The sequence below is a fragment of the Peromyscus leucopus genome, chromosome 23 (genome assembly GCF_004664715.2).
Source record: "Peromyscus leucopus breed LL Stock chromosome 23, UCI_PerLeu_2.1, whole genome shotgun sequence".
NCBI lineage: Eukaryota > Metazoa > Chordata > Mammalia > Rodentia > Cricetidae > Peromyscus > Peromyscus leucopus.
Genome location: NC_051082.1, coordinates 5,774,952 through 5,796,175, shown reverse-complemented (window position 1 = coordinate 5,796,175; position 21,224 = coordinate 5,774,952). Strand labels below are relative to the sequence as shown.

General features: G+C 49.2%; 2 protein-coding genes across 4 annotated transcripts in view; one reads left to right on the top strand and one right to left on the bottom strand.

The window, feature by feature from the left end:
- The window catches only part of Rnf10 (ring finger protein 10), a 35,182-nt gene extending 19,208 nt beyond the window's left edge, over positions 1–15,974 (top strand). Inside the window, exons 3-17 of one of the 3 annotated variants that reach the window (XM_028854748.2) lie at positions 270–469; positions 2,227–2,317; positions 4,079–4,263; positions 4,338–4,474; positions 5,897–6,057; positions 6,487–6,615; positions 6,833–7,106; positions 7,248–7,381; positions 8,306–8,423; positions 8,595–8,696; positions 9,767–9,922; positions 11,851–11,951; positions 15,108–15,165; positions 15,258–15,416; positions 15,683–15,974. In XM_028854748.2, coding sequence (XP_028710581.1) covers positions 270–469; positions 2,227–2,317; positions 4,079–4,263; positions 4,338–4,474; positions 5,897–6,057; positions 6,487–6,615; positions 6,833–7,106; positions 7,248–7,381; positions 8,306–8,423; positions 8,595–8,696; positions 9,767–9,922; positions 11,851–11,951; positions 15,108–15,165; positions 15,258–15,416; positions 15,683–15,756 — 2,079 coding nt within the window. In that variant the 3' untranslated portion in view covers positions 15,757–15,974. Of the gene's footprint in view, positions 1–269; positions 470–2,226; positions 2,318–4,078; positions 4,264–4,337; positions 4,475–5,896; positions 6,058–6,486; positions 6,616–6,832; positions 7,107–7,247; positions 7,382–8,305; positions 8,424–8,594; positions 8,697–9,766; positions 9,923–11,850; positions 11,952–15,107; positions 15,166–15,257; positions 15,417–15,679 lie in introns of all 3 variants that reach the window. The other 2 variants (XM_028854747.2, XM_037198621.1) reach the window with 2 other exon arrangements.
- A 1,691-nt stretch (positions 15,975–17,665) lies between these two features.
- Positions 17,666–20,014, bottom strand: Pop5 (POP5 homolog, ribonuclease P/MRP subunit). The gene is made up of 5 exons (XM_028854791.2): positions 19,939–20,014; positions 19,724–19,866; positions 18,487–18,636; positions 18,230–18,313; positions 17,666–18,148 (listed from the first exon to the last, which is right to left on the bottom strand). The coding sequence occupies exons 1-5, from the start codon at positions 19,956–19,958 to the stop codon at positions 18,036–18,038; spliced, it is 510 nt and encodes a 169-aa protein (XP_028710624.1). The 5' UTR covers positions 19,959–20,014; the 3' UTR covers positions 17,666–18,035.
- Positions 20,015–21,224: the final 1,210 nt, after the last annotated feature.

Here is a 21,224-nt window from a genome sequence, read left to right as displayed (position 1 = left end):
GGCCAGCCTGGTCTGCAGAGGGAGATCCAGAAAAGACAGCCAGGGCTGCACAGAGAAGGTTGTGCGGTGCTTTGTCATTGAATAGTTAATCGCTGCTTAGCAGAGCAGGCTGCAGTTTAAAGGCGTTTCCTCTCTGCTCTTCCAGACATATCTTAGGTCAGCATTTACGCCAGCGTGGCAATGTTTCCAGCCTTGTGGAAGCAGGATGTGCTGATTGCTGCTGTCAGTTGGTCAATTATTTGAATCTAAAATGTTGCCATTCTTTCTAGGTAGCAGAGGCTCAGCGGGCAGAGTTTAGCCCTGCCCAGTTCTCTGGCCCTAAGAAGATCAACCTGAACCACTTGTTGAATTTCACCTTTGAACCCCGTGGCCAAGGAGGTCACTTTGAAGGCAGTGGACATGGCAGCTGGGGAAAAAGAAACAAGTGGGGACACAAACCTTTTAACAAGGAACTTTTTTTACAGGCCAAGTGAGTATTTCCACTTGTGAGACAAAAATGAAAAACCTGCTTAGATGGTTGCATCCTTGGAGGAAGCTTTCTCTACACTGTTATGGGGAGAAACAGAAGAGACATTGGTGGTAGTCTTTTCTTCCCTGTCAACGTTTTCTTTTTTCTTTTTTCTTTTTTTTGGTGTCCATGGTGGGCACTGTCAACCTTTTCTAAGTGAACGTTCTCAGTACTTAGAGAACGTAGTGCTTAGTGTAACTTCCGGGACTAGGAATGCTGTGTGGTCTGAGCTCTGCTGTGCAGTGGACCGGGAAGAAATCACGGGTCCAGGGAGGGTGGGGACCAGAACAGAACAGTTCTGATCATGTGTTAGCTTAGTAGAGGACGAGCTGAGGTGCAACTGAAGAGCTTCCACGGCGAGCTCTCCTGGTCAGGCCTCCCTGCGTCGCAGGGCGCACTTGACTGTGAGGCTTCTGCAGCTCACACAGACCGTTCTATCTAGCTCAGGCCACCATTGGGCCTCTGGAGGCTTTCACCCCAGGTCCAGGCAGTTTTGATAAAATGGTTGCACAGAGTGAGCACTCTGGGGCCTGGAGAAGTGGCTCCAGGGTCAGGAGCATTAGCTTCTCTTCCAGAGGGCCCAGGCTCCTTTTTGTGGTGTTCTGGTTTGTTGTTGTTTTTCAGCACAGAGTTTCTCTGTGTATCCCTGGCTATCCTGGAACTTGCTCTGTAGACCAGACTGGCCTCAAACTCAAAGATTTGCTTGCCTCTGCCTCCTGAGTGCTGGGATAAAAGGCGTGCACTGCCCTCACCTGATGAGCACCCAGGTTGTTTCCAGAACCCACATGGTGGCTCACAGCCATCTGTAACTTTAGTTCAGGGTACCTGATGCCATCTTTTGGCCTCTGAGGGCACTACATTCAGCTTGTGGGTGCACAGACACTTGCAGGCAAAACACCCGTACACACATGTTCTTGCTAACCTTTATATAAGCAGATAAAGTACGCACCCTGTTTTCAGAAGATTGTATTTTAAATTGTGTGTGTGAGAGTGTGTGCCCCTGAATGCTGGTGTTGGGAGGAGGACGGGCATTCAGTTCTCTTGGAATTGGAGTTGAGGCAGCTTTGAGCCTCCTGACATGAGTGCTAAGAACTGAGCTCAGGTTCTCTGCAAGACAGTGTTTTCCTTGAAACAGACATTTTCCAGCATTTATTTGTGTGTGTGTGTGTGTGTGTGTGTGTGTGTTTTTCCTGTGACACATGTGGAGCCCAATTGTTTACCTTCCACAGTTCTAGAAAGGCTCATTCCTAGGAACTGATAAAGATGGAGTAGGCAGGAAAGCTGTCTCTCCCCCACCCTTCCCCTTCTGTGAGTCTTTAGACGTGGATTGGACCTTGGGTATAAACTAAAGCACCATTGTGTACTTAATGCAGACTGCTCTCAGATGATTGAGAACAGCTTTCTGCTGCCATGAAGATGAGCTGTGGTCATAGGGTCCAAGGGTTGAGGAAGTCTCAGTCTGGGTTAATTTTAGTTCAAGGGAGAACAACAAGGAGCTTGGCCAGGCTTGAAAGCTGAGGAAATAGTTGATGGATTTGGGCATCTGCCCACTGAGTCTAGACTCCTCGTGGAGCCAGGGCTCAGAGCTGCGGCTAAGTCTGGGGTCATGCTGCTGCAGCCTGGCAGCCTCAGCCACTCTTGGCCAGCATCCTGATGAACTCCGAGAGGTGGTGAGTTTCTGACAGCTCCTCTCTCCCTGTCCCTCCTGTTCCTTCTAGCTGCCAGTTTGTGGTGTCTGCAGACCAGGACTACACAGCTCATTTTGCTGACCCTGACACCTTAGTGAACTGGGACTTTGTGGAACAAGTGGTGAGTGGCCTTGCCAGGTTTGTCATCCTCAGCGGGAGAGCTAAAGAAAGGCTGTGGTACGGCAGCTGTTAGCGGTGTTAAACTCGGGGCACACGTCAGTTCCTTGTTCCTCTTGGAGTTCATTTTGTTACCGAGCGGACTCTGCTCCAAGGGCACATAAGCATTCCTCCCTCTCTGTCAGTCATTGTTGAGGAAATCGTAACCAGGAGTCTGTTAGAGGAACTCTTGTTACCTCATACCAGGCTGAGCTCAGATACACGGACATTTCTTCATTGACAGCCCCTTGTCGTAATTGGTGTCAAATTAGCAGGTGGTTGCGTTTTCTGCAAAGCCAGTCCTGCATTTTTTTCTGCTGAGTTTATGAACTTGTGTCTCCTTGCTGATCCTCACAGGGTGTATGATGTAGTTACTTTCAAAATAATAAGTACTCTTACTTTTATGTTATTCTGACAAATTTTGACTCCTGTTGCCTTAAAAATTTATACAATCGCTGGGTTGTGGTGGTGGCGCATGCCTTTGATCCCAGCACTCAGGAGGCAGAGGCAGGCAGATCACAGTGAGTTCGAGGACAGTCTGGTCTATAGAGCGAGATCCGGGAGAGCCAGAGCTACACAGACCCTGTCTCGAAAAACAGAACAAAACAAAAAAATTACACAATCATCTAAGAATGACGTAGAATGCCTTATAGGGAAAAAAAAAACACTTATATACATTGGGTAAAAAAACAGACACACAGGGCTGGAGAGGTGGCTCAGCAGTTTAGAGCACTGGCTGTTCTTCCAGAGCTCCTGAGTTCAATTCCCAGCAACCACATGGTGGCTCACAACCATCTGTGATGAGATCTGGTGCCCTCTTCTGGCCTGCAGGCATACATGCTTGCAGAACACTGTATGCATAATAAAAAAATCTTAAAAGAAAAAAAAGATTGGCACAGGTGCTTTCCCCTTGTTTAAAACAAACAAACAAAAAACATAAAGTGAAGGTCTTCCCTACTCTGTTTGAAGTTATCAATAAATTAAATCTGGATTTTTATGCCTTCTGTTAAATACATATATTTAAAAATTGTGAAAATGGGGTCATGTGATTTATGACATTTTCCCTGTAATGTAGAGCCCTCCAAGTGTCTATTACCTGTCCTGTTAGATTAGCCCATGATGGTGGATTTCTTAATTTGCTTAATGTGTGTTCATTCTGTATTATTAAATAGACTTTATTTATTTTTATTGTGTGTATATGAATGTCTTGCTTGTGTATTTGTAAGTATGCTGTTCATGCCTGGTGCCTGTGGAGGCCAGAAGAGGGCACTAGATCTCCTGGAACTGGAGTTACAGAGTCATGAGCCATATGTGAGTGCTGGGAACTGAACCTGGGTCCTCTGCAAGAGCAGTGTGTTTTCTGTTGCCATTGGGAGCCATGAATTATAGAGTAAACTGTTCAGTTGGGTGCTTGCTAACAGTTTCAGGGGGTGGGTTCAGACTGTCCTGGAAGGGGACACGGCGGCAGGCCTGGTCCTGGGGCAGCAGCTGAGTTTAATGTTGAAACAACCACCAGGCAGAGACAGAGCTGACTGGGGATGGCATGGGGCCCTTCTCACTCAGACCACCACAAGAGCAAGTGCTCTGATTGCCGAGCCGGCCAGCTCTCCAGCCAACTTGTCTGTTAAACAGTTTTGTAAGAGCAGGAGAGGAGAGGCTTCTGGCTTTGTCACCCTCTCCCCCATTAGTTCTGAAAGCAGTGATGCTGTGCTGTCTTGTGTTCCAGCGCATCTGTAGCCATGAAGTGCCATCTTGCCCAATATGCCTCTATCCACCTACTGCAGCCAAGATAACCCGCTGCGGACACATTTTCTGCTGGGCATGCATCCTGCACTACCTTTCCCTCAGTGAGAAGACCTGGAGTAAATGTCCCATCTGCTACAGCTCTGTGCACAAGAAGGATCTCAAGAGGTAGGACAGAGAGTCGTGTTAGACCCTAGGCTGCTCCCTTCTTACTCTGCTCCATCTAAATGTTTCTGTCTCAGTGTTGTTGCCACAGAGTCACGCCAGTATGTTGTGGGGGACACCATTACAATGCAGCTGATGAAGAGAGAGAAAGGAGTGTTGGTGGCCTTGCCTAAATCCAAATGGATGAATGTAGACCATCCGATTCATCTAGGAGGTGAGCAGGAGTAAGCGAGAAGCTGGGGGGAGGTGGTACATTGCTTTAATCCCAGCACTTGGGAGGCAGAGACAGGGGGATCTCTGTGAGTTCAAGGCCAGCCTGGTCTACAGATTGAGATCCAGGACAGCCAGGGCTACACAGAGAAACCGTGTCTCAAAAACAGCAGCAACAACAAAAATCCATCCTTTGGATAAACAAGTTTTAGCCTAGGCCATGCAATGAGAACTTGTCTCCAAACAAAGGCAGGGGTGTAGCACAGGGGCAGTGTGGTTGCCTAGCATGGGCAAGTCTGTAGGTTCAACTCCCAGCACTGGTGACAGCAGAAACACAAGGGAAGAGCTGGCCAGGGTGGTGCACGCCTGTGACCCCAGCATTTAGGAGGCTGAGGCTGGAGGCTCAGAAGTTCAAGGTCACCCTTGGCTACATAACAAGTTGGAGCCACCCTGAGCTTCCATGGGACGCTGTCTGAAAAAAACAAAGTATTAGAGAAGGAAGGAAGGAAGGAAATAAGCCATGCATGAGTTTTTCCCCTAAAGGTTACCCCAAAATGATGGGCTTCTTCAGTTCACTCCCACTCTCTGGGGTTGAGGTTGGATATACTGGTTTGACACTGTTGTGTTTTTCATGGTTTGGGATTTTGTTTTTCAAGACAGGGTCTCCTTATGTAGCTCTAGCTCTCCTGGAACTGACTGTGTAAAACAGGCTGGCCTCAAACTCACAGAGATCTGTGTTTTATTTTTTAAATTATTTTCTGTGTCTGAGTGTTTTGCCTACATGGCTGTGCATCGAGTATGTGCAGTGCCCCGTGGAAAGAGAAGAGGGTGTCAAATCTTCTGCAACTGGAGTTACAGACAGTTGTGAGCTGCCATGTGGGTGCTGGGGATCAAACTGGAGTCCTAGAAGAGCAGCCAGTGCTTTCCACTGCTCAGCTGTCTGCTCAGCCCCTATTTCTTTCTTAAAACAAGAATTGACAGTGGTTGTACAATATAGTGCTTGTTCCCGTCACTCATTCTTAGAAAACCATCTTTCCAAGCATATCCTTACGTTAGACTGAATGTTCTAATTAGTAGACAGACTGATTTATGTACATTGGTGTTGTGCCTACATGTATGTCTGTGAGGGTATCAGATCTTGGAGTTACAGACAGTTGTGAGCTGTCATGCAGATGCTGGGAATTGAACCTGGGTCCTCTGGAAGAGCAGTCAGTGCTCTTAACTGCTGAAGCATCTCTCCAGCCCCTTTTTTCTGGTTCCTTAGACTTCTTGAATTAACCTAGTTTAAGATTATCCGTTAGTGTTCCCAGGAAGTTGTACTAAGTCTCATGTTTTGCCTAGGGCAGGTAGTCTGTGTGAGACAGTTTCCCCTTAGTCCCAGCGCCTCCCTCCTTGAGCTGTGTGTGATCCCCTGACTGTCTTGCAGATGAACAGCACAGCCAGTACTCCAAGTTGCTGCTGGCCTCTAAGGAGCAGGTGCTGCACCGAGTAGTTCTGGAGGAGAAAGTCGCGTTAGAGCAGCAGCTTGCAGAGGAGAAGCACACTCCTGAGTCCTGCTTTATTGAGGCCGCTCTCCAGGAGGTTAAGGTAGGTCCATTGGGAACTGAAAACCGAGTTACGTCAGCTCCAAGGAGTGGCTGAGAAGGCCATGTAAGTGGTGATCGGAAGGAAGGGCTGAGTTAGCTTTCAGACTCGTTCTAGAGCCGAAAGTAATAGCTCAAAATGGTTTTGTGACTCACTGTAACAATGGGGTTTCTGTTTGAGCTCTCTTCTGAGTTAATAAGCAAGGTAGTGTTTTTTCCCTGTCTAGGAACAGTTTTGGGAGACATTTTGGAGAGAGTATTATGGTTTGCCCACCACGTCTTAGCAACACTTGTTAAAGATTGGGAGTATGTAGAATTAGCCAAAGAAGTACTCTTGTATCCTCTACAGCGGCGTTCTTCAACGTAAGCCGTGAGAGTCTCTGCTTGACCTTTAAAATGCGCGTGTTTCTGGTCTTTTCTCTGGTGGCCTCAGATGCGGGAAGAGGCTCTGTCTGGAGTGGCTGGAGGCGGAGAGGAGGAGGTCACTGGTGTCGTGGCTGCTCTGGAACAACTGGTGCTGATGGCTCCCCTGGCGAAGGAGTCCGTTTTCCAACCCAGGAGGGTGAGCGTGCGTGCCCTGAGTTAGAACTGAGTGCTGCCTGCCGTTCTCCAGACGTTCTCTGGAGCCCAGGTGCCGGTGTGTCCTCGGGACCAGGTCGTCACCTTGTTCTGTGGCGGTGATGACCATGAGAGCCGAGGCCTAACCTAGGCCCATCTTGGCCACACCGTTTCATGAAACGGTACAGTGCTTTCTGTTGACCTGTGGTTTGTTCCGACAGGGGGTGCTAGAGTACCTGTCTGCTTGGGATGAAGAAGCTGCAGAAGTTCGTCCTCTGGACTCCCCTCGTCCTCTCGCTCTCCCTTTGGTAGAAGAAGAGGAAGCAGTGTCTGAGCCCGAACCTGAGGGGCTGCCAGAAGCCTGTGAGATGGCAGAGGCAGCAGATGCCAGTCTTGGCGAGGGGACCATTTGTACTGAGTCAAGCCAGGAGGAGCGCCTCACGAAGCCAGGCTTCCCCCAGCTAAACAGCTCTCCTTGTTACTACTTCTACCAAGGTGAGGGGCCCCAAGAAGAGGAGGGCTTCCTCAAGGGGAGGTGTTTACTAGATCCTGGGGGCAAGTGGGAGTGGCAGGCCCAGCTGGGAGAGGTCCGTGGGGCAGGCTGGCCGGGCTTGTGTGACAGAGCTCTGTGTTTAGCGGAGGACGGACAACACATGTTCCTGCACCCCGTCAATGTGCGCTGCCTGGTGCGCGAGTACGGCAGCCTGGAGCAGAGTCCAGAGAAGATCTCAGCAACGGTGGTAGAGATTGCTGGCTACTCCATGTCTGAGGTAAGGCTTTCTGAGAAGGGAAGAGCAGGGTGTGACACGAACCTGATCTCTTCGGGGTAGAACTCACCTGCAAACCTTTAGGGCCCTTAACATGTTTGTTTGTGGTTTGTTTGTTACTTTTGGGACGGATTTGGCAGCTCTGGCTATCCTCGAAGGTGCTGTGCAGATCAGGCTGGCCTCTCCTCTGCTTACTGCTCCAAAGAGATGGTCAAAATCCAAGTCCTTGGAGGGTTTAAGCGAAGTTACACAGGCGGGAAGTAGGTTTCTAGTTTGGAAGATACCTTTGAATTACAATTTGACCGTTCACATATGTGAATTGTTTGTCATTCAGTGGTCAACTGTGCATGGAATAAATAAATCCAGAAAAAGAGTGGAAACTTGGTGAACAGGCTTTGGTTTCCTGTTCAGGCCTAACTTCACTCAGCAGGGTTCTCGACTTTCTTCTTCCCCAGGACTGCCAGTGGTCCCCAGTTCTCTGATTGTGGGCCCTAGACAATTAGAAACAGTGGGCAGCTTTAGGTCATTTAGGGCTCAGTTTACTCACTTGTAGCTCAATTTGACAACCAGTGAGTCTGATGGGTATTCTAACTGTCCTTAGTGCCTGGCTTTTCAAAAGAGCAGTAATAGCGCCAGGCGGTGGTGGCTCACGCCTTTAATCCCAGCACTCGGGAGGCAGAGCCAGGCGGATCTTTGTGAGTTCGAGGCCAGCCTGGGCTACAGAGTGAGTTCCAGGAAAGGTACAAAGCTACACAGAGAAACCGTCTAGGAAAAACCAAAAAAAAAAAAAGAGAGAGAGAGCGAGAGAGCAGTACCAGCAGCACTGTGCTGCGTCCCACCCAGTGTTAAGTGTGTGTTCCCATTGGGATTCTGGGTTGGGATCCTCTGCTCTCAAGAGCAGTTGAGCATTGGTTGTTTCCGATGTAGGACGTTCGACAGCGCCATAGGTATCTCTCTCACTTGCCACTCACCTGTGAGTTCAGCATCTGTGAACTGGCTCTGCAGCCTCCCGTGGTCTCGAAGGAAACCCTAGAGCTGTTCTCAGGTGAGAAAGCCTTGTTTTGTTTCTCTGTGTACTGGGAACCGAGGTGGAAAGAGGGCTTGAGCTGCTCCTGAGACAGGAGGCATCCCCTAGTCCAGATGACCCACAGGCTGCTAGGTATCTAGGAAGAGGTCATGGCTGAGCTGGCTTCCTTACAACGTGACCAACCCACAGATGACATTGAGAAAAGGAAGCGGCAGCGCCAAAAGAAGGCTCGAGAGGAGCGTCGCCGGGAGCGCAGGATTGAGATGGAGGAGAACCAGAGACAGGGCAGGTGTAAGTCCAAGAGCTCTGTGTCTGCGGGCTTTGCCCTGTGTGATTGTGTGCGGCTGCTTGCCTGTGCTCTGCCATTCCTCTTCCTTACTCTTCCCATGAGGAGTGTGGGAAGGTGAGGATGGCGTGTGTCCGGCACGGTGGGTGACGGACCTGTTGGTGGGAGGAACTGGAGCACTGCTCCACGTGCCGTAGACACGACCGTTGAAAGGCGGCGCTCCCAGCGACAGCCGTGGGAAACACGCAGGGCTGGGCATGAGAGCGTCCTGGAGCAGGGAGCAGCCTTCTGATGTGACTCTAGAGTAAATCACTAACTCCAGGATTAGTGTGACTCGAGGACCTAGTTACCAATAGAAAACACGGACTAGAGCTGGGCCTGGTGACTCAGGCTGTTGTAAACTTAGAAGAGGAGGATAACGTCAAAGGAAAACGCTGGGCGGTGGTGGCACACGCCTTTAATCCCAGCACTCGGGAGGCAGAGCCAGGTGGATCTCTGTGAGTTCGAGGCCAGCCTGGGCTACAGAGTGAGTTCCAGGAAAGGCGCAAAGCTACACAGAGAAAACCTGTCCCAGAAAAAGAAAAGAAAAGGAGGGTTTTACTGCTTGACTGGGAAAGGACTCAGCTCCCCCGGTTCCATCCAGTGTGGGCACAGATTGACTTGTTAGAGTGAGTAGAAAAGAAAAGTTTGGGGGTTTTTTCTGCTCTTATTTCATTAATATGTTTTGTTAAAGTTTTTTGTGTGTTGTTTTCGAGACAACAGCTCACTGTTTAGCCTGAAATTACTGTGTAGAGCTGGCTGACCTTGAGCTCCGTCTGTCTCCTGAGAGCTGAGGTTGTGTAGGCTTGCACCACAGCCAGTCTTCTCTGAGGGAGTGGGGGCAGGGCTCTGCCTTATAGAGCCTAGGATGGCCTTCAGTCTGCTCTTCCTGTTGCAGTGTCCTGCATGCTGGATTACACATAGCATGGATTGTTATGAAAGCAGACTTGTTTGCATCCTCTCGGCTCTCCAGACCCTCTTTCTAGAGGAAATACAAACAGTTGTGTGATGACTTCTCATTGCCTTTGCTTTGCAGATCCTGAAGTCCACATTCCCCTAGAGAACCTTCAGCAGTTTCCTGCCTTCAATTCCTATACCTGCTCCCCTGATTCTGCTTTGGGTCCCACCAGCACTGAGGGCCATGGGGCCCTCTCCCTTTCTCCTCTTAGCAGAAGTCCAGGTTCTCATGCAGGTAAAGAGTTGGTATTTAATGAATTCTGCTACTGCCTAGAGCTTTAATTTGATTTAATTTTTAAATGTGTATGAATGCTGCCTGTGATGTATATGTGTGCCACATGCATGCCTGATGCCCTAGAGATCAGAAGAGGATGTCTGATCTGGAACTGGAGTTAGAACAGATGGTTGTCAGCCACCATGTGGCTGCTGGGAACCAAACTCAGGTCCTCTGCAAGAGCAACAAGTGACCTTAATCACTGAACTAGCCAGGCCCTAACCTTAAACATAGTCCCTAGTGTCTGAATTTATAGCTCTGACCAACTTGGCATAATGTGCCATTTAAGTGAAAAACTTGTTAGCCCTGAGCTACATTGATTCTTATTTTATCACTCTTTCCCATTGATTATACTGGTTTAGACCTGGCAGCTTCTCAAAACCTCAACGCAGTTGGTATCCTCTGACCCTTCTGTCCTGGGTTTTGTTTTTTTGGGGGTTGTTTTGTTTTCCTCTTCTAATTTTCATGTTTGAGCACGTTTGTTAAGGTCTCTGTTGTAATATTGATTGTAATTAATAGGGGAGAAAATCAGACTACTGAATGCACAGTAGGGAAATGGCTCAGTTAAAACGTATTTATAGGCTGGATGTGTGGACCACTTGCTATGGTACACTGGGCCCTTCCACATCCGTCTTCAGTGCCCCACAGACTTACCTGCAGGCCAGTCCTATGGAGACATTGTCTCAGTGGAGTTAAGATTCCGTCTTCCTGAGTGACCTTAGTTTGTGTAAAGTTGACACTCAAAACTAGCCAGCACAGAGCCTGAGACTAAGAGCGTGCAGGGACTTCAGTGGCAGGAACTGGGGCTAGAATTTGGTTCTTGGGGATGGACAGTCTAACCATGGTGCTTTTCCAGTTAACTGGGAAGGAAGCTGCTGCGTGAAAAAATACTGTGAATCGCTGGGTACACTGTCCGAGGGGTAGAAAGAGTTCTCATCTGCCAGGTTTGGCTTTGTTTTGCGAGTCTGGGTTTCTGAGGCATCAGGAAGATGGTTTGGTCCTCAGAGTGAAACTGCCAATAAAGGTTGCTGAGTGTGGAAGAGACATGACGCCCCTTGCCTAGCAGTCCCCAAGGCAGTGGAGAGAGTAATGTGTGAGACACAGCTGTAGGTGAGAAAGGACAGAATACTACCTAGGAGTTTCGAGAGGAAAACTAACTTGGTGTGTGTCTTGAATCCTAGTATTTCCATGTCATAGTGGCTGGCCATAAAGGGAGATCTAGATGTTTGTTTGTTTGTTTTTTTTCTTGAAGTTGTCCATGCACATAAAACCAGTCAATAGCAAACAACTATAGTCCATGAGAGCCAGCCTTTTGTTTTTATATTTTGAGACAGGCTTGCCATGTAGCCCAGACTGGCTTTCAACTCATGATGCACCTGCCTCAGCTTCCCAACTGCTAGGATTACAGTCAGGAGCCACCCTAGCTAGCTTGAGAGCCAGTCTTTGTGGAAGGTGTAATGTTTCCTGTGGAAAGGTCTGTCCTGCTGTGGCTACAAGTGTTACAGTAACATGAAGAAGCCTCTAATCTGTTCACTGGTGTAGGTGATGCAAGATGTTGTGTAAGAACATGGCAGAATTAACATCTGAATCAAGGGTTACCTTTTGTTTTATGGGGAAGGTTATCCAACCCTGATTCAGTTACAGCTATTCTCTTCTATCTCTCTTCCTCTTCCCCTGCCTCTCTGAGACAAGGTGGCATTCTGAAGCCAGGCTGGTCGGGAACTCACTATATTGCCGGAGTTGACATCAGACATCCTCCTGATGTAGCCTCCTGAGTTGGGGTTACAAGCATGTGCCACCATGGCTGGCTTTGGAGGTTGTTTCTTGTTAAGAGCATGCCTGTTCTTTGGAACCTGACTCATGTAATCAGGCCTCTGATTCCCTTTCAGACCTTCTGCTGAGCCCTTTGTCACCCGCCGCCAGTCAGGGCAGTCCTTCCTTCTGCGTCGGGAGTCTGGAAGAAGACTCGCCCTTCCTTTCCTTTGCCCAGGTAAATCCTTTGCTTGTGAGGCAGCCCACATGAGCTCTGCTGCTTGTCCAGGAACCTCATCCAGGGATTGTTGCCCCTCAGCCTAGAATAGCTGGACAGTGTCACCTGCTGGGTGAGAACCTTAGGCAGCAGGGGGTAGCTGAGGGCAGATGTGCGGAGAGGGTAGCCAGGTGGATTGCTCATCAGAGGCACAACGGTGGGGGAATTTGTCATTGTTGAGAATCCACGTTTTAATTACTTAAGATCATTAGAGTCTTAGAAAGTAGATAGTGTCTTAGGTGAGGGCTGCATCAGTGCATTTCAGCTGGTTCTAGGACCTTAGATGTAGGTAGTGTTTATATAATGTAGAATGGATCCTCTACATCTTGAGAGGGAAAGGTCATCCTGGTTACCCTGTAACTAGGCACAGCCACATCCTTGGTGGTCTGTAGGGAGGACAACAACAGGCAAACACTTGGTGTATCTGTGCTCAGAGAACTGACAGGTGGGTGGACAGCTTCACAGGTACCTATAGAGGAAGCCAGAGCTTAGAATCTTGAATAGTTCTTTAGTCTAGATCAGCAGTTCTCAACCTGGGGATCACATGTCAGATATTTACATTACAATCCCTAACAGCAAAATTACAGTTATGAAGTAGCAACACAAATAATGTTATGGTTGGGAGTCACCACAGCATGAGGAACCGTTAAAGGGTGGAAGCATTAGGAAGGCTGAGAACCGCTGGTCTAGATGCTTCTCAGCTTACAGTGAGGTTACATCTGATAAACTGCAAAGTTGAAAATAAATTGGAAAGTAAGTAAAAAATAAATTTGATGGTGAATGCCTTGGGTCATTGACTGCTGCACCAGAGGTAAAGAGGAGGATGGTTATGAGTACACTCTTGAAAGGAAAAGAGATGGAGACTGTCTACTTGATAATGGATAGTTTGTGCTGGGGCATAAACGAGAATTCAGCGTTGGTGTGGGGAGGCAGACCAGACTGGGGGCTTGAATTTGTATTTTCCTACCATGGCCTCTTTGGTACTGGGATTGTAGGCATATGCTTCATTTTATATGCTTGCTTTAGAGAAGGTCTGCTTTAAACTAGCTGTGTAGCAAGAGTGACCTTGAGGCCTCCCGCCTCAGCCCCTTGCCGAGGTTTCAGGGTGTACTCGTGTGCAGCTAAGTTGTTGGAACCTGTTTTACTGACATTGCTTCTCTTCCTCCCAGTCGTACACTTTTGAAAAGTTGAAAGAATAGTATCGTGAACATTGTATTTTACCTGGGTTCACAAATTCTTACTGTTTTTGCTTTTCTTTTCCCCACTCTCTTCCCATGGTTGTAGGTTTTTGTTGTTTGAAAAAGGTCTCACACAGGCGTGCAGGCTAAGTGTAGCTCAGGTTATCCCCTCAGTCTCTGGGTGATCCTGAGGCAGGACGCTTTCTCTTTTCTGTGTAGAGTTGCAGACATCACGATAACAGCTCACTCCATACCTAGAGGGGCATGTTGAGGACCGTAGTATTTTCTCTGAACCACCACCGTCACATCCAGTAAATGCAGTTGCTACTGTGTTGAATACCCCAGGGTATTGCTCTCTCCCCACTTGTCCCATTGTCCTTGATCATTCTCAGTTCAGGATGCTCTCCAAGATTCCTTATAGCTAGCGGTTTAGAGTCTGCAGCCTCTTTGGGGCCACAACACTTCATGTTCCCCTTGAATGAATGGTTTTGAAACTTCCAGGCCAGTTGTATAGCTTTGCCATGTAGCTCAGGCTGGCTTTGGGCCTTGGGCTTCTGAGTGCTGGCATTGCAGTTGGGCACCACCATTCCTGGCCTGTAGTTTGGATTTATCCACTTGTTTCCTCATGACTAGTTTCAGATTAAACACCTAAATATTCCTTGGAGAATAAATATCGGTGATGCATTGAATTGTCTTTTAAAAATGAAGAGTCCAGCCCTGGGTTTGAACCCCAGTACCATTTTTTTTTTTAAGGTGGAATTAGATGTCATAATATTCAGACTTAACAATTACAGGACTCTAGAAGAGATGAAGGGGTTTAAGTGCATGCCTGAAATCCCAGCACTTAGGAAGACATATCAGGAAGTCAGGACCAGCCTGAGGTACAGAAAGGTCACCCAGGGAAACCAATACCTGTCAGCACAGCACAACTCATCATGAATGTTCCTGTCACATTTTGGGACACAAGTTTGAGCATAAGGCAGGCTAGCTTGAATCCTGTGCCAGATCTGGGTGGGGTAGAAAGATCTTTGTATGTTTCTCTGTGCAGAAGCCCATGCCTATAATCCCAGCACAAGTTCAGTCCAGCCCAGGCTACAAAACCAAGAAGGAACAAATCCTGGTAGGAGCTGCAGGGCAACTTGGCAGATGAGCATATAGTGACCACAGTTAGAGAGTTGGCCTTACCATGAAACGAAGACAGTTCCTTAAGGGACTGTTGTGACGGGTCTGTGGCTGCATCTGAACATCTAAACGGTGATAATTGAGGAGGAAGTATTTGGAAAGGAACAGTAAAGGCACTGTTGGGCTGTTAGAGTAGGAGGCTCGGTTATCAGCATGGGTTCTTGAAATTAGAGGTAGGCTAGGTATGATAGCAAAAGCCTTTAATCCCAGTAGAGGCAGACAGATTTACAACCAAGGCTATAGGCTATGTAGGAAGACCTGGATCCCCAGCCTCAAAAGAAAGGGGGAAGGTACTGTATATGCTGCTACTTACTGTAAATTTTGTTTTCAATTATTTTCTGTTTGAGATAGAATCTCTATGCTCCATACTAGCTTTAAACTCATATAGTCCTGACTGGTTTTGAATTGTAGGTAATCCTCCTGCCTCAGCCACCCAAATACTGGGGTTATAGGTGTAAACCACCATACCAGCTCAGGTGTGCTTAGGTGCCTCAAGAGGGGCCGTAAAGTACATCAGACAAAGTATTCCTAACTTAAGACAGTGAGAATCTCTTGTTCTTAGTATTAGAATCCTTGGTATTCTTCGCCTGTTTCCTAAGGAGTAAAGTCCCCTAGGGCTGTCCCTTGGGGCACACTGCTATCTCATTAGTTGCAGCAGAAAAGAGACTAGAGAGGGGCTTGTGGAGGTCGACGCTGGGAAAAGACATTCATTGGTCAGAAAAAAGCTTATGTTCTTCCTTCTGTCCCCACTTGGCAGATGCTGAGGGTCGGGAAAGCAAAAGCAGACGTGTGGCCCAAAACTGCTCCAAAGAAAGGTGAGAACCAGGCAGGAGAGGGCAGGTGTGTGTGTGGACCAGCCCCTCTCAATAAAAGCTCTAGAACTGTAACGTTTTTGTTTTTCTTTCAGATGAGAATAGCTTGGTTCCTCCTGCCCCTGTGGACAGCGATGGAGAGAGTGATAACTCTGACCGTGTTCCTGTGCCCAGTTTCCAAAATTCCTTCAGCCAAGCTATTGAAGCAGCCTTCATGAAATTGGACACACCGGCTACTTCAGACCCCCTCTCTGGTAAGGGCGGAAACTCCCTCAGCACTGGGCTCAGGCTTAGCCACATAGGCCGCTCTTCCTGCCGGGACTGGTGGCAGGTAGCAGCGATTGAGGCTTGGGTCTCTTTCCTGTAAGACAACAAGGGCTCCTGACCCTGGGCCATCTCTCCAGCCCCCACACGAGGGTGGTGTTGACGGTGACCTCAGTGCCCACCTGACAGCCCTGCTGATGAGGGAGGCAGGGACGGGGTGGCGGTGTGAGCTAAGGTGGCTGTTTTCCCGCAGAAGACAGAGGAGGAAAGAAACGGAAGAAGCAGAAACAGAAGCTCCTGTTCAGCACCTCGGTCGTCCACACCAAGTGACACTACTCGCCCAGGCACCTCCTCCATCTGGTTTCTTTCCTCGGCTTTTGTTTTGCTGCTGTAATTTTTAAGTATTTGAGTTTGAACAGATTGATTAGCTTGGGGCAGGGGGGAGGGGGTTTCCACAATGTGAGGGGGAACCAAGAAAATTTTAAATACAGTGTATTTTCCAGCTTCCCGTCTTTACACCAAAATAAAGTATTGACAGTCACAAGAGACGCCTTCCTGCCAAGCTTAGTTCATCTGCAGGCTAGTCTTTGATTCAGATATGCATTTTCTCAACCCAGAGTTAGCTTGAGTAGTCTCCCCAGTGTCCTTTGGAGCAGGCCAAACCAGTGATACAGCATTGCTGTGTGGTCCTGTTCGGGCTTCCTGACTTGCAGGCACAATTCTGTCTGTGGTTGGTTAAAATGGTTGAATCTTTCCTACCTGTTAAGTTCTCCTTGTCAAAGATCCAGAGGACTAGGAGTAAGCAGAGTTAGGATATCCAGTTTAATGCCTAGGCTTAGGGAACCACTGTGAGCTCCAGGCTGGATGGCTGCAGTAGAAAAAAGCCAACCAAAAGAATTGGAAGGTTTCCTCTGGTAAGGGGCTGCCATGGCCAGACCTCAGCTGGCAGCTAGCCCTGGGGTAACTTATCCTCGGCACTGAGATAGTGAGGGAGGGTTTTGTGTTGATCCTTGTTAAGAAAAGCTTTATAACCTTCACCAAGAAAGCTCTGGGCCCTGTCACACCACCTAATGGCTTTCAAGAATATGTATGGGTATTTTGCCTGCAGGCATGTCTGTGTGTTGGATCCCCTGAAACTGGAGTTACCTTACATTTGTTTGTGGCACATGTATGTGTTGGGAATTGAACCCAGGTCCTCTGGAAGAAGACCACTGCTCTCAACCTCTGAGCCATCATTCCAGCTCTTAACCCTAAGCTTCTTTTAAGTGACAGTGGTTTAGTGGAGGCGTAAAGGGTGTCTTAGATATGTTTCTGTTGCTGTAAAGAGACATCATGACCAAGACAGCTCTTATAAACGAAAACCTTTAACTGGGGCTGGCTTAGTTTCAGAGGTTCAGTCCATTATTTATCTTCATGGCAAGAAGCATGGCGGCGCAGGCAGACATGATGCTGGAGGAGGAGCTGAGAATTCTACATCTTGATCCGTGGGCAACAGAAGCAATTGTTGAGCTACACTAGACATGGCTTGAGCATAGTAGACCTCAAAGCCCGCCCCAACAGTGACACACTTCCTCCAACAAGGTCACAACTCAATAGTACCATTCCCTATGGGCCAAGCATTCAAACACATGAGTTTATAGGGGCCATACCTATTCAAACACCATAAAGGGTGAGTCCGCAACCATTATGGGAAGCATGGCAGCAGACAGGCAGGCATGGAGCTAGAGACGTAGCTGGCAGCTCACATCTCATCCATTAGCAGGAGGCAGAGAGCTGACTGGGAATGGAGTGAGCTTTTGAAATACTCCATAGCATGGCTCCTCCAAAGCCACACCTCCCAATCGTTCCCAAATAGTCCCACCATCTGGGAACCCAAGTAAATAATGGGAGCCATTCTCATTCAGACCAGCAAACCTCCTGAGTGCCAGGGTTACATTCCTGCCTCCCTGGGGCCAGCTGAAGGCTGCATTTCTTATCGAGTGCCCTGTGCAACGGTCAGGTGGGTATCCTGGTGTTTGTAGTCCTAGGATACAGTACTGAACTGACTCTAAATTATGCAAGTGTAGGTGGTTATTCACTGATATTTCTGCTTCACAGGCATTTACCCCACCCCCAACACTTTCCCTGTGCAGTCCTGGCTGTTCTGGAACTCATTCTGTAGGCCAGGCTGGCCTCAAAACTCAGAGATGTGCCTGCCTCTGCCTCCCTGGTGCTGGGATTAAAGGAGTACACCACCACGTACGGGTTTACATGAGTTATTTTAAGGGTCTAGGAATATTTAAAATTCATCTAGTACATGCAGGGAGCACACAAGACCAGTGTGATAGAGGACAGAGACCTGGCCAAGCATGAACTCTATAGTTCATTTTGTACTTCTTGTGGTTTAGGAATGTTGCTCTGGAAGCCAAGAATATTTATTCTACCCACTCAGTTCAGCAGTTACATGTAGAAGAGCTGTGCAGAGCCTTCAGGACCATGGGTGGTGAAGGCAGCAAGCCTCCATTTCAAGATGGTCACCTGGCTCTGGTTGGTAGTCAGTTTGGAGAACTGTGGGGTGCTGCTGCCAACTCCCACAATTTCCTGGTCCCACAAGTGGCCTGGAAACAGGGTCACTCTGCTGCTTCCATGGCCTCCTCACCAACACTGTCGGAAAGCTCTTCGGCTGGCTCTTTCTCCAGTAGGCAGCTTCTGGAGACAGACTTCTTAATGGCTGCCCGTTCCCCTAGAGGAAAGAGAGACGTCCTCGGGCAGCAGCCTACCCACCGGCCTCAGCCACTGCTCACACCGGCCGGCTGCTGCTTACCTTCGTCAGTGCAGTTCTGCAGTAAGATCAACAGCTGTCTCCGGTTGTACTGAATCAGGAACTTCTGACAGGTTCTGATTGTACCTGGCACGGGAGAGAGCTGCTGTGGACAACAGCTTGTGGGTAGGGGTGGGTGGGAGGAGCATCTTGTTCTCAGTGGGACAGCAGGAAGACCACCCACCTGCCAGGACTGAGCGCTGAACCAGTGACTCCATGAAAACAGCCACCGTACACACACAGGCTCCCACCACTCTTACCTCCCACGTGCAGTGTGTTGAAAAAGCACGGATAACGGTGTCCTTTGCTCTCCAAATGCGTGATGAAAGGAAGAGCTGACCACACGAGCTGGTAGAAGTCCTTTCGGCATCGAAGCAGCACTACCCCAGTGTAGGCATTGAGGTATCGGACTACAGTAGGGAGGGGAAATTGGAAAACTTCCCCTTCACAGAATTAAAAACAGGGAAAACCCTAGTATGTGCCAGCGACTGTTCTAGACCAGTGTCATATGGGGGGGGGGGGTGCAGCACTGAGTGTTTAATTTTTAAATTTTGTGATGTTTTGCCTGCATGTATGTATATGCACTGAGTGTGTATGCTGGGTGTCATCCTCTGGGACTGCAGTTACAGTCGCCATGTGGTGCTGAGAATGTAATCCTGGTCCTCTGAAAGAGCCACAAGTGCTCTTAACCGCTGAGTCCTCTCCAGCTCCACCAGCCCCCCTAAAAAACATTCTTGAAAGGTTTTGTTATTCCTTTGAAACAGTCCTGTTATGTCATCCTGGCTGGCTTGGAACCTGTCTCTGCCTCTCAAGTGCTATGGTGCCCAGCTTGAAAGGAAATTTTAGGATAAACCTCCCAGTGTCAAGTCACTGACTATTCAGGTCAACAAATGGAAAGAGAAGCTCCACCATTAAGGCAGCAAGGAAATAATCCTTTCCGGGAAATAGGTGTGTCATTAAAACCGGGTTCTGTAGGCCCCTCTTAGCGTAGTCTCACCAAAGCAAGAAAGCTTTGTTTACGTGGGTTTAATTCTGCAGAATTCAAGTTTTAGCGTACGGTAAAAGGCGCTAAAATGTGGCACAGGGAGAAAAAGCTTTCGAGTTCGCTCGCCTTCCCATGTGAGAGTTACTGTGCACTACCATCAGAGGCGCTTTAAACTTGGACATTTTAAAACGTGCTAACACGACCTGTCAAATCCTAGCTCTCGTGAGCAATTCTCCAAAGATACCTTCACTTAGCCTAGGAACTTCAACACCCATCTCCCACTAATACGTCGGACAGTAAATGTACCACCACCATCACCATCACTACACACGGTGCTGGCCATGAACTTTCTGCCTTGTGACGCTGGGCAAGTGCTCTCCGGCTGCGCGATCGCCAGCGTTTGCTCAGTTTTGGACTCGCCCCACTCTGTGGCTCAGGGGCTCACAGGCTTTTCCAGCATCCTCCAATATCGCACAAACGGCGCCCGAGCCGCCGCGCCCCCCACCCGGTACCTGCAAAGCCCACGGAGCAGGCGGCGGCGCCGAAGGTCCCGTGCACCCGGGCGATCGTGTCGCGGACGAGGCCGCCCAGCACGCGGTCGTCCAGGCTCAGGCGGCAGCGCGCGTCCTCCGACACCAGCTCGCACAGAAGGTACCTGCGGCGGACGGACGGCAGCGGTGAGCGCGGCCCCGGCCCGCCGCCGGGGCGCGTGGAGGGCGCAGCTTACCTGTGCTTGAACCGCACCATGGCGTCCGCGCCGGATGCGGCAGGGAGGCGGGACTGGGCCCGACAGGCCGAGTGCTCTGTCAATCTCCACGCTCCGCCTCCCGCCCGCGGAGGGTGTAAGAGCGCATGCGTCCGCCTAGGCCGGACCCGGGGGTTCGCACTGAAGCCCGGGTTGAGCTTGTATTTCCCCAACGTTGGGCGATCAAGTTTTGAGGCCAGCCTTGCACTTCAAGCCCGAGAGTGTCGCGGGAATTGGGGACTTTAAAGGAATCAGAGCAGATGTTTTTCCATACAGCCAAATACGCTCCTTCTTTTAGGGACTCTGGACAGTTTTGTGGAGGTCTTGGTTTGCAAAGCAATATAGTATTTTCCCTTCCTTCTTTTCTTTCTTTGTCTCACGTTTCCCAAGCTAACCTCAGACTGGCTATGTAGCCAAGGATGACCCCGAACTTCTGATCCGCCTGCCTCTTCCTACCAAGCCCTGGAATTATCAGCGTGTGCCACCACACAGAGACCCGTTGTTTTCTGTTAGAAATAGGGATTATGAGCCCAGGACAGCCAAGGCTACACAGAGAAACTAAAATAAGGGAGAGGAGGACGTATATTATTCATTTGAATCTGTGTGTGTGTGTGTGTGTGTGTGTGTGTGTGTGTGTGTGAAACAGGGTCTCACTCTACCTCAGGCTGGCATAGAGCCTGAAGCTTCTTTTTCCCCCTCAAAGGGCTGGGATTACCGGGGTACACCACCATGCTTGGTTCACTTTGCTTATCTTGTACGTAAAGCGCATATTCTTTTTGTTGCTGTTCTTTGAGACAGGGTTTTTCCGTGTAGCTTTGGCTGTCCTGGCTCTCACTCTGTAGACCAGGCTGGCCTCGAACTCACAGAAATCCGCCTGCCTCTGCCTCCCGAGTGCTGGGATTAAAGGCGTGTGCCACCACCGCCCGGCTAGGCTGGAGTTCTGAGAGTTGATTCTCCTTCTACCATGTGGATCCCTCCCGGGGATCAAACTCAGGTGGTCAGATCGGCAGCCAGCGCTCTCACCTCTTTACGACCTGGGTTATCCGTACATCCATCACGGCCTCGCCTGGACGGGTGTGGTAACGTTAAAGCAAGAGCTCTTTCACAGCTGACTGTTTGCAAGATGCGGGATAAATTCCCAATCTTCCCACCGCCCACAGGTGTGGAAGGCCGAAGATCCTCTTTCTTTGCACGCCGCAACCACCAAGGATTCAGAGCCACCGTCGCCAGCGTCCTCCTCAGCCGGTAGGGGGTGCCAGAGACCCACA